Consider the following 12,205-nt stretch of genomic DNA (forward strand, 5'->3'; position numbering starts at 1 on the left):
TTTTTATAGATTGGCATATATTTGCCCTTTTCCTGTGGAATCTCCCCGTCTTCCATGACTTTTCAAAGATAATTGCTAATGGTTCAGATATCTTCTTAGTCAGCTCCTTGAGTATTCTAGGATGTATTTAATCAGGCACTGGTGACTTGAAGACATCTAACTTGACTGACTAATTTTTAACTTGTTCTTTCCCTATTTTAGCCTCTGATCCTACCTCATTTTCACTGGCGTTCATTAAGTTCGATATCCAATTGCTACTAAACTTTTTGGTGAAAAATGAAACAAAAAAGTAATTTAGCACTTCTGGCATTTCCACATTTTTTGTTATTGTTCCCCCCTCCCCACTGAGAACTAGCTTTCTCTCTCTTGACATCACTAGTTTCAGCAATATTGCTAGCCTTAAAATAATCTAGACTTTCCAACAGTTTCATTAGGGTCTATCTATCAGCCTTATTTGCATATCTTTCTCCTAGCCAGGGCCAAACTGAATTTCACCACCTTATAGGGGCAAGATTCCCAAATGGCCTCATTCATGTTTTCCCTCCAGTTTAGCACCCTTTCCCTCTTGGAACCTCAACATAGTATTAAAAGGCTCATGCACCCCACCCTTTTAATGCTTAGCAATCTATTCCCTTACTCCCCTATCAGTGAAAACTGCCTTTCTGGTAGCAATTACATCAGCAGATTGAGACCTTTATGGCAGGTCCCCTTATACAGAGTTTCATAAGGACCAGGTCACTCTTACCTGTCACCCCCAACTTCTGCCTAAGGTTGTCTCAGTTCTATATAAACCAATTAATTCACTTCCTGGTTTTCTTTCCCATGCCTGACTCAACCCTGGCGGAAGCTAAACATCACACACTGTGAGGGCACTGTCCTTTTAATTAGACAGAACAAAAGCATTCAGGAACACACCCACACTATTTTTCTCTTTTGCTGGTATAGTTTAGGAACAACCTGTGCTTTCACAGATGTTATCTAAGTGAGCCTCCAACTCTATAAGGACACGTTATTAAGTTAACCAAATTAGAGCCACCTAGTCACATAAGAACTCATTGCACTAGGGCTTAGGCAGCCTCTGATGCCTGTTTTAAGAATGTCCCTATATCTGAAATTTGTAGGGTAGCTATATGGAACTCAAATCATACTTTTACAAGACACTATTTTTTAAAGCCTTCCAGATTGGATGCAATTTTGATAGGGCTGTCATGCAGTAATGTAAGTAGAATTTCTACTATCCACCTCCAAGCAATTAGACAACTGCTTGTTAGTCACCAAAATGGGAAACCAGGCTGACAGTCGCATGAAGAGAGGATGGTTACTTACATCTTGAAGAACAAGTAATTGTAGGATTATTGTCCATATGGATTCAATGACCTAATCTCCTTCCCTTTGCCCTGGGCTCGCTTTGTCCTGTATACCCTCAGATGTGGGGGCACCTAGGGTGCAGGCATAGCCCAGTGGCCACTGCTGGCTAAATGTATCTGATTTTGTATACTTGGAGCTCTTGCTTACAAGCAGTGTAATCTGTGTGCTGAACATATCTAAAAGAATCACACTTCTGTAGGGTAAGTAGCTGTTTTGTGTAGTGTTGAAAATACAATGAACCTTAATTTGTGATGAAACAAAAGGAACAATAATGCTTTATAGGATATTCTGGTATCTTGGGTAGAGTATTGTTGATGGGCTCTTATATTTGGAGATTTACACCTTTTGAAAATAAGCTTTTTTTTTCCTTAGTCATATTTTCAATAGTACGTGTAGTACTATTGCTACCTTTCAGATTACAAGTCACAATTCATAAAAACCATTGTGAGACCTTAGCTAAACAGTATTTGTACTGTTTTAACTGTGTCTCTTGGAAATGCTAGAGTTAAGTGGTACAACACCCTAGTGTGGAAGCAGTTATACTGATACAGATTATTCCTATAAAACTAGTGGAATAAGCTATATGGTGTAAAGGTGCCCTATACCAATATAAGTGCATAAAAATTAGGGGTTGTACCAGTTTAAATGTTTTGGTTTTAAAAAGCAAACAAACAAAAACAAACCTTAACAGTAATAGTTAAAACAACCAAAAAACTGTGTAGACCAGGCCTGATTTATCCATTGGCAGTATGCTTTCTGGATGGGCATTTCCCAGTTCTGGGCTGCCCTCCCACATTTTGTTTATAATGAGGGCTTCAATTAAAAATTAGTAATTCATAGCCCTTGTAACTACGCTTATTTTTCCATTTGAATTCTTTCAGGTTTATTTACCTTGTCTTAAAAATATGTTTTTGAAGAGGAGGATGGGAAATGCTTGGAGGGGAGGAAACCACCTATTTGCCTGCATTGTTTTGTGCTCCAGCTCAACTGCTTTAAACACTGAAATTGCTCCTGCTGTTTCTGCTCTTTAGCTTTGCTGCTTCCCTAAATGGGTGCCTTATTCCTATGTTTTTTCATCTGAAGCAGAATCAAAATTGGAGTGTAGAAGACACTTAGTGCAATGGTGAGAAAGTGAGTGGGAGCCTGCAGGAAGTGCTTGTGGTGCAAATTTAATTGTGGGTTTGAGTTAGGGGAGTGAAGGGTGGTACGCATTAATTGTGGTAGCTTCTTGTAGAAAATATTCTATATGGAAAATGGTATTCAGGGAAAGAATTCCTTAGTTCACATTATTCATTGTATAGTCTTTGTTGATTTAGGCTTTAATTCTTTTTGTTGTATCATTGCAGTCCCTTTCCTTGTAGGTGGAAAACTGAAAAAGATCTATATTTATTAATATATGTATAATTGTAGAACCTAGGAGGCCTAGCTATGGATCAGGAGCCTATTGTACTAGGCTCTATACAAACACAGAACAAAAGAATGGTCCCTGCCCCAACAAGCTTACAATCTAAATATAAGCCAAGAGAGAGCAGATGGGTATAGACAGACAGGGAAGTACAAGGAAACAGTGAGACAGTGTTGGTCATCATGATAAATGGTTGTCTCTGTGTACCAAGAAATAGGCATCACAGCAAAGAAGAGTTTTAAGGAGGGGTTTGGAGAACAATTAAGTGTCTTTGCATAATTTCATGGGGATTTCTTCTAAAGAGTGAGGGAAAGCATGGGAGAAAACACAAATTGTGCTTGTTTCAGGATTTAGCAATTGGGTGGTGGAGGCTGATGTCATGGGCTGATCAGAGGTAGGAGGTGACTGTTGATTCTGAATGAGATAAGTAGGGATGGTGTTAGGCCGTGAAAGTCAATACAAACATCTTATATATGAGATAAAGATGAGGGAGTCAATAGAGGTATGTATAAAAGACCTGAATTAGTTTTACTTCATCTGCTGATTATCACTTTTACAACTATTTAAGTTAAATACTGTTCTTAGTTTTGGGGTGAAATCTGCTTCACCAGTTGGAACAGAAAGCTAGAAGGCCAATATCTTTGAGATGACATGTCTAGTAAATACAGTTTGTCATGTGTCAGTTATTTTCCTCAAATGTTTAAAATAGCCAACAGATGAGGTTACATTTTTGAACATTTAGCATTTTTCCTTTTAAAATTAACATTGTCTTTTATCAAGACATGATTGATAAAAAGTTTCTGATTCACTTATTATTTAAAATAAGAAAGAAACTGAACAGAGTTGAGAACCCAAAATGCTGGAAACTTGATGCACTATAATTTGGTTTTATAGGACTTAGATTTTCTACCAGCTTCATGATCTAAAATCACTCTAATTTTAAATGTCTAATTGCAGTTCTTGTTGAAGGTATTCCAGATTCAGCTGCCAGTTTAAAACCTGTTTCTTGTACTGAGTTTGTGGCATGAATTTATAAACCTTATCCTAGGGCTGGTTTTAATATTAAACTAGTGTGTGTCATTCTTTCCATTTTCTAATTTATTGGATTTAAGTTGCTGCCCAGGGGATAGGAAAAATTGAATGGGTAGGTCAGATGAAATTGTGTATGCCACTGTATTTACAGTGGACGCTAGCTGCTGTGACAATCTACAAGAAGCGATGTAGCTTCAGTACCAAAAAAACCTCTGAAAACTCTCATTTTCCAGTCTGAAAAACATAATGGGCACTGAGACAAGCAGAGTAAAAATGTACAGTTCATACTTAACTACTGCCATTAAAATGCTAGACATTGTTACCAAATATAGCAGTTATTGCCCTTAAAATGTCTGAAGTAATGTGTATGACACGTACAGATTAAAGTAATTGCTTTTGAGTTTAAGGTAGGAAGTTTCTGTACTTCATTGCATGCTTGGATAAAAGAGGTTCATGAAAGTTCTTTGCCAGGAGAAAGACACCTACCCAATATTCATTGGGTGAAGAAATACACATTTTGAGTATAATTCTAATTTGAAAATTAGTGGAAAGACTCACTGAGTAATCATATGTTTAGTCATTTAGTCGTACATTTCAGACTACAGAAGCAATTTTACATGCATGAAATAGGAAAAGTATATGTCACTCTTATCTTTAAATCTGCAATCAGATGTGTAGGATTTGACTGAAGAAGTCATTCTATAATTCTTGCTTGAAAAGAACTTTGTGAATACCCTGGAATATCCAGTTTTCTCCTCTGAACTCAGCACTCCATCCTAGTTGCAAAGAACCATCCTGAGTTGATACACAAATTAAAATAGTTTGTTAATAGAACATAGATTCATAGATTCCAAGGCCAGAAAAAGTCACTGTTATCATCTAGTCTGACCTCCCAAATAACACAGGCAACAGAATTCCCCTAAAATAATCTCTTTCGAGCTAGAGTGCATCTTTATATAAATAAATACAAAAATCCAACCTTGATTTAAAAATTGCCAGTGATGGAGAATCCACCAAGACCCTTGATAAATTGTTCCAATGGTTAATTACTCTCACAGTTAAAAATGTATGTCTTCTTTCCATCTGAATTTTTGTCTAGCTTCAACTTCCAGCTTCATTTGAACATCATGAACATACTGAGTTCTGATATATGGGAATACACGAAAAGATTTTTATTCTTTAATTCTTTTGTTGTTAAAGCTGGAAATATAGGAGGCGTTCCACTTTGGACCATCATACCTAGACTGTGGATTTGACATTGTACTAAGATGTATCTAGAACAGTCCACATTGCTGTGCTAAAACGCTGAACCTTAAATGACTGAATGCACATCTGTGATTACATAGCTGTCTGTCCTGTATTAATCCTGCTAAATCCTGCTCCAGTTTAAACATAGCCGGGATGAAATTCCGGATCAAATTGGAATGCTTGGTGGACTTTGGTCAAATTCTGAACACTGAATTTGGCCCCTTATTGACACTTCTGTTCGGTATTGTGTACCTCTTTCACACAAGGTATTCAGCCCTTTACGAACAGGCTAAAATACTTGGGCTTGTTTTTTTATGTGCATTGTTTTCCTCTGTATTAAACATTACATATTTATAATTGCTGCAGATATTAATAGTGGAATATAAGTATGAATACATCTGTTATCTGGCTCTGCTTTTGCAGCACATAGGACAGTGAAAATCTTGAATTTTGGTATATTTTTAAAATATGACTAATCTGAGAGTTATAATCCAATGCTCTGAGTTCCAAATCATAATCGGTTGGTAGAACGGTGGATTGTTACTCATCTTTTTAAACTATCCAAACTTGTCTCTGAACTATGTGGGAAGTATAGTTAACTGGGAGGGATTAAAACACTTACTTTAGAAACTATCTTAATGTATTAATCCTTTTTAATGTATTATACTAACATTTTAAAATGTAAAAATAGTCTAGAATCACTATATTCAGTTTATAGATTCCTTTTTATGTTGGAGTTCTGTTGACTTGCTAATTAATTCAAGGTCTACTTAGAATTCTAACCTCACTTCCCATAGGTCATTTATGATTATATAATACATATATGTGACAATTTTTTCTCTAATCAGTAAGGTGGCAGAATGCAAATTAAATTTAGTGCATTTTATTTTTGATTTGCTTATTCTTAATGGCACTGTTCCAGTTCTTAAAAATGTACTGGATGTCAGAATGATGTTTCTATAAACAAAATATTCTAACCAAAACACATTTTCAGTATATGATAAATTATCTGAAAAATAAGTGAGGCACTTATTAGGTTTGCATAAGCAGTGAATGTACTGTCATATGATAGTTATGCACTATCCTAGTTTACACTACACACTAGTTTGCAGTGTGTGATAGACTCTTTCTTTCTCATGCAGCACTGTCTTACCTTTGGCTTATTCATTATATTCACTTCATATTGTGTTTATGACTTTAATGAAAAAATGGACTAATCATTGACAAGAACTATTACTTTCATATGCACAAAAAGGGCCAAGTGACATCAATTTGGAGTCTTTTTCTTTTAAAGACTTTAATAAATGTACAGTTCACCTTTACAGTCATGTCAGAGTACTTTATCAAATGAAGCACAAAATAACAATGGTCTTGGCACAACATGTGTAGTTTAAAAAAATTAATTCTAAAACCAAGTAATTTAGATTTGAGCAGATACATTTGATCCAAAAGAAGGAAATCATATCATGTTCTTGCAATAGTAAACAATTATGTCAGGCCAGAAAGACTACCCTTTGATTTGGGCTTTCAGAGGAGTGGAAAGTGTCTCAAGTGTTCAAAAGCAAATCATCGCAGATGCTACCTTACATGGGCAGGTTATTGGTCATTATTAAAAAAACCAAGAAGAACAAAAAACACAAGTGCAAGCTTCAACTCCCAGTTTCCTACAAAAATTGTTCAAATGGTGTTTGTCTGCTCCTTCTCATGGATAATACATTAAATTTGGTACTCTAAACCCATAAAGGTCCAGAACTGCTGCATTCCTTCCTGGTCCACATAACAACAGTCCTCCTTTGGGAGCCATGCTTCTATATGGCTCTCCCAATCTCAAACCTCACATAGTAGATTTCATTTCAACGGGGATATCAAAGTAAAATGATTCTCATGGAGTTAATATCTTATTCTGCATATTTCCAACAGGAAGAAAGGCATCTACTATGTTGATAAGCTATCCCTCTTGTCCCTAATCCACCTTCTGTTGATCCACAGTGTACCAACAAAGAAACTTCCATGGGGTTGGAAAAAGGGAGTGGAACTTGTTTTCTCTTCCTATGTTTTTTTTTGTGCCCCACCCCAGATCTGGGTTCCCTCTGTTTGCAAATCTAATCCAAGTAAAAGATCTCTTGTTCTGTTGTTTTCCATACAAGCTTGAATCCAACAAGCAGTCTGGAGTTAAAAATGTGAAGTAGTGAGTGTTTATACCAAAAAAAAAAAAAAAAAGTAACAAACGATACACATAAGGTACGTACAGTAGCTTGCATACCTCCCACTGACTGCCACCAAATTTGGCTGCAAGTGTAGACATAGGCTAAGTCAGCATAGCAGGGCAGTTACATTGGTGGGAGTGAAATTTAAATATAGACATTTCCATAGTTAGAGTGACATAAACTGCCTTGTGTTGACTTAACTTTGTAGTGTAGACCAGACCGTAGAGTAGCCCTAAGGCTTTTTTAAGATACAACAGAGTCTAAACCAGCAGCTCTGGGAGTTGAGGGCAGAAAGTTTGGAGAAAGTCGCTTGTGACATCCTCTCCCATTGCACTAAGCATTGTTTTATCCATCTGGCCCTACGTGTAACCCACCATTGTTTACATATGTAGCATTATTGTACTGCAGAATCAACACCATCTAAACTAAAACCTATGCTGATTCTGAAATATCATATAATAACTAGATATTGAAACAATGGTGGGTTACATGTAACAGTTACAAAGCACTAACAATAAGGCAGAATATCCTTACATACATATTTTGTAAAGTCTTTATCTTTGCTCATTTACAACAAAGTATGCACTGGAGAATAAAGCAATTCCTTCAGTACATACAGATCTGTCCTCCTTGGTGGGAGATTAGACTGTACAAAATAAATCTTCTACAGTTATGAAATAGTGCACAACAAATATGGACTGAAGAGGAGAAATAACCATTATGTCAAACTATTGTTATGAGCGCTGTGAAGTATAAGCCCAATAAACACATGGGAAAAGACACTATTAAAAATGAAGAATGGTATGTGTCAAGTTGTAAGTTCTTTGTAAGGCTTTATGTGATTCCCTCAAAGGTAAAACAATAGACAAACAATAAACTGAAGTAGTGCCACTCCTTATCACACAACAGGGCTCAGACATGCCCTTGGATATAATGAATAACAATGTTTGCTGATATAAAACCAATAAACAGGTATTTTTCAGAAATGGAGGACTGGATGACTCAAGGTAGTCTTTCCTGCTGAAATCCTGTCATGACCATTCTTTTTTTCTTAAATTAATTATTATAGTTTAACTCTTCTCTCTCAAAAAAGGGCATGTTGGAGAAGTTTCCTCCTAACTTTTTCAGCGGTTAGTGGTTGCTTTAAGCTCTGAAGCATGAGTTTGTGTCCTACAAACATTTGATGCTGTCTAATGTAACTGAATGTACTTATCTATATAAAGTTCTAAACCTTTTTTGAATCCTCCTCTAAGCTTTTGGCATTAATAATTTCTTCTGGCATGGAGTTGCACTTGTCAATTACGTATTGTGCAAAAGTGTATTTTCTTTTTATCTGTTTTAAATTTGTATCAACTTTACTGAAGACACTTTGTTCACTGAGTAGGGTAGGGTAAAATTTACCTGGTCTGTGCTGTTCGTTATTTTGTATATGTTTACCATGTCCTCTCCTTTTCATATCCTCTTTATACTAAATATTCCGTCGGCAGCTTTTTCAGTTGTGTTGTAATTTGCATGTGTTTATGTTCATACTGAACAATCTAATCATTCAGTGGGCTTTTTAAGATGCCTCTGTGTCCAGCCATTCCACCTGCTTTCAGTTTTCTCAGTTTTTTCCACAATTGCTAAACTTCTCACAATTTTTCCACAGACTCACATTTCAAGACTTCCTCCTAGAGCTGTGGCAGGACAGTCTGTGGCAATCGAAGGAGGAGTTTGTCGGCTGGAGACCCCAGCAAACTGAACAGCTTACTCCTCAGCTCAGTGTAGCGAACGGGAATGATGTTTTTGTACAATATCCTCTTTTGTGTTTTAACAGATGTTGGGAATTTTACTCTCATTTTTACTCTTTATTGCAACCATGTGCACCATAACTTGAGTCAAGTGCTGCTGTTATTTATACTCATTCTGTATGAATGGGTGTGTGCATGCTCATTTTTCTCCCAAACAAATAAGAATTTTCCTAGTTGTGCAGGTGAAAATAATGTATGATTAATATTGCATTAAAATTTTCATTGTTTACAGTTTAAAAAATAATGCCCTAAAATTACAGAAAACAAGATAATTTAAAGATGTGGTAGCAACTGTCATTCATGTTCTAAATTGGAAGTAATGGGCGTCAGAGGTAGTTGTATAGTAATGCAAAAGTGATTGTGGTTTGTAAACACAAACTTTTCTTTTAAGTTTAAGTGGATCCAGTGGTGACGTAAACACTGCTTCTTCATCCCCTATGTGGGGCATTTTTCTTTGACAAGGAATGGTTTCAGTGAAACAATCTAGAGCAGAATTATGGCCAGACTTGTTTTTAAATACAACTTATATTATAAGACTATCTTTCTTCCCAAGCTAAGATGTTACATAGTTTCAAGCTGTATGTATTACAAAAAGCCTATATAAAGATAATGTACCGTAATGCAGACTTTGTGTATAATGGAATATTACAGTGTAAATAGGAAAACAAAGTTTATGGAAAGATTCAATACTATTCTTTGTTTTTTGTTTAAATATATATTTTAAGAGAAAGGTACAGAAATAAACAAGCATATTACTGGATGCTAAGTATGTGTATTATTGTGGAGCGTTCTGATAGTAGCACTCTTGAAAAGGTGACTTCCTCAAAGTTCACTTACGGCATGTGTGTAGGTATATTAATGTGTGTAATATGCATGTATTATACATAAATTTACTGTAATACTTTTTTCTACATGTTCTAAAAAGCTACATATTCATTTAACTATTTAGGCCATATCTGCCTTGTAAGTATAAGCTGTCAGTTGTCTTTGGACACAAGTTCTGATGTTTTAGCAAATCATTTGCGTTCCAAAGGTAAGTTCTTAAGTTTCAAACATACATTTAGTATCCTTCTTCCTGTTGGCAATTACAGCAACATAAGATTTTTGTCATGACCAACTTTTGTTCCATGTCCTGTACATAGGCCAAAGAGAAATGACAGTAGTTTATATTTTTTCTGTTCAAATTTGTAACAGCAAGTATATACTTCATTTTACCTTTTTCCAGAAGTACAGGATAAGTATATAGTCCAACAACATATAGTTCACCCAACCATGTACTCACCTCTTCTTTGTATTGTTGTGCCTGCTCATAACAGAAATGTTTGATTCTGATTACATGGTTGCATTGATTATGATATCAATATTTTATGGAAAAAAATCTTAATAAATATATTTTAAAAACTGGCCTGAATTAATTTTGAAGATAATGTCATTGCATATTTAGAACTTTTTTTTCTCCCGTTGTGACAAATCTGCAGGCACAGATATACAGGAACAAATTCTCTGGTGTAAATTAGGGCAGCTCCACAGAAGTCTTAGGAGCTATGCCAGTTTACACAGTGGAGAATTTGGGCCATAATTTGGACTCGCAGGTGGATTATCTCTGTGTCTAGCAGTTTAGAATCTGCATTGCTCCTTCCTAGCTGGCTTCAAGACTGAGCTTGATAAGTTTATGTAGGGGATGGTATGATGGGACAGCCTAATTTGGCAATTAATTGATCTTTTGACTACTAGTGGTAAATATGCTCAGTGGCCTGTGATGGGATGTTAGATGGGGTGGATTCTGACTTACTACAGAGAATTCTTTCCCGGGTGTCTAATTGGTGAGACTTGCCCACATGCTCAGGGTTTAGCTGATCGCTATATATGGGGTCGGGAATGAATTTTCCCCCAGGGCAGATTGGCAGAGGCCCTGGGTGTTTTTTGCCTTCCTCTGCAGCATGGGGCATGGGTCACTTGCTTGTGGATTCTCTGTACCTTGAAGTCTTTAAACCATGATTTGAGGACTTCAGTAGCTCAGTCATAGGTAAGGGGTCTGTTACAGGAGTGGGTGGGTGAGGTTCTCTGGCCTGTGTTGTGCAGGAGGTCAGACTAGATGATCATAATGGTCCCTTCTGACCTTAAAGTCTATGAATCTGTCAGTAGCTGGCCATAAGGTTGTGTCTGAATTTTCTGTTTTACAGGCTCTGTGCCTCAGGTGTCTCACCTTTTTTCAGAACCCTCTTTTGTTAACATGCCATGGAGAATTTGAACCAAATTTCAAATACTAATTAATATGTTTTTGAAATTATCTCCAACCCATATTTTTCTGTTTGCATGTTGTTTTTTCAAGACATTGAAGAAAACCAGACCACTGGAAAAGCTTGATTTCCTCCCCTCGCCCCCTCCAAGCATTCACGCACGCACGCACACACACACACACACTCAGTAACACATTTACTGCTCCCTGCTGCTGCCTGAGTAGTAATGTTGTGACATGAGACAGAATCAGCCACTCATCACTCCCTCCTTCTGGTTCATTGTCATACTTGGGGAGAGTCACTAATATGCTGGTTGTCATTGCTATGGCTGCTTTTGACATAGTCTGATTTACCTCAGACTATCCTAACATTATTTCAAAGAAAGGGCCAGGAGGAGCAGTAATGCAAGCAGACTGGATTTTGATAAGCTCTTGCTGTGCTTCTTTGAGTTAGTACTGTGGTAAATGACAGTTTCTTTTCTCAGGGTAATTGTTACTTTCCTCAGAAAGGGTTACATTAAAGCAAGATACACAATTGCAGCTCTTTTCATGTACATTGTTTATATGCTTCATACAAATTGGTGAATCTGGCTTTCTGAATATTTATCTTTTTAAAAAAGCAGAAAAATATATATATGAGTCACTACTCGGTTTTCTGTTACAGCTTTAAAAAGTCAATTAGAAGTTGCCATGAACCTGAAGTTGCAGAAAAACTAAAGTTCCATTTAACAAAAAGTTTTCTGTTTTGAGTACAGTTTAATTTAATTATTTCCGTACGTTGCTCAACTTGGCACTAAGTGGTGAAATACTGAGCATCACAAAGATAACAATGGCAATAAAATATACATTGAAGATGACAAATGTGTAAGTGCTTTATTATTTAAATAGCACATCTATAAAATTTTCTTTCTATTAA

At 36.3% G+C, this 12,205-nt stretch overlaps 1 protein-coding gene across 3 annotated transcripts in view; it reads left to right on the forward strand.

The window, feature by feature from the left end:
- TASP1 (taspase 1) overlaps positions 1 to 10,461 on the forward strand; it is a 186,216-nt gene extending 175,755 nt beyond the window's left edge. For all 3 annotated transcript variants that reach the window (XM_067565290.1, XM_067565293.1, XM_067565291.1), the window contains one exon: positions 8,909 to 10,461. In XM_067565290.1, coding sequence (XP_067421391.1) covers positions 8,909 to 9,001 — 93 coding nt within the window. In that variant the 3' untranslated portion in view covers positions 9,002 to 10,461. The remainder of the gene's footprint in view (positions 1 to 8,908) is intronic.
- The last annotated feature ends 1,744 nt before the right edge of the window (positions 10,462 to 12,205 follow it).

Source organism: Emydura macquarii, unplaced genomic scaffold (assembly GCF_026122565.2).
Source record: "Emydura macquarii macquarii isolate MOO-44397 ecotype Brisbane River unplaced genomic scaffold, CSIRO-AGI_Emac_v2 contig_2676, whole genome shotgun sequence".
NCBI lineage: Eukaryota > Metazoa > Chordata > Testudines > Chelidae > Emydura > Emydura macquarii.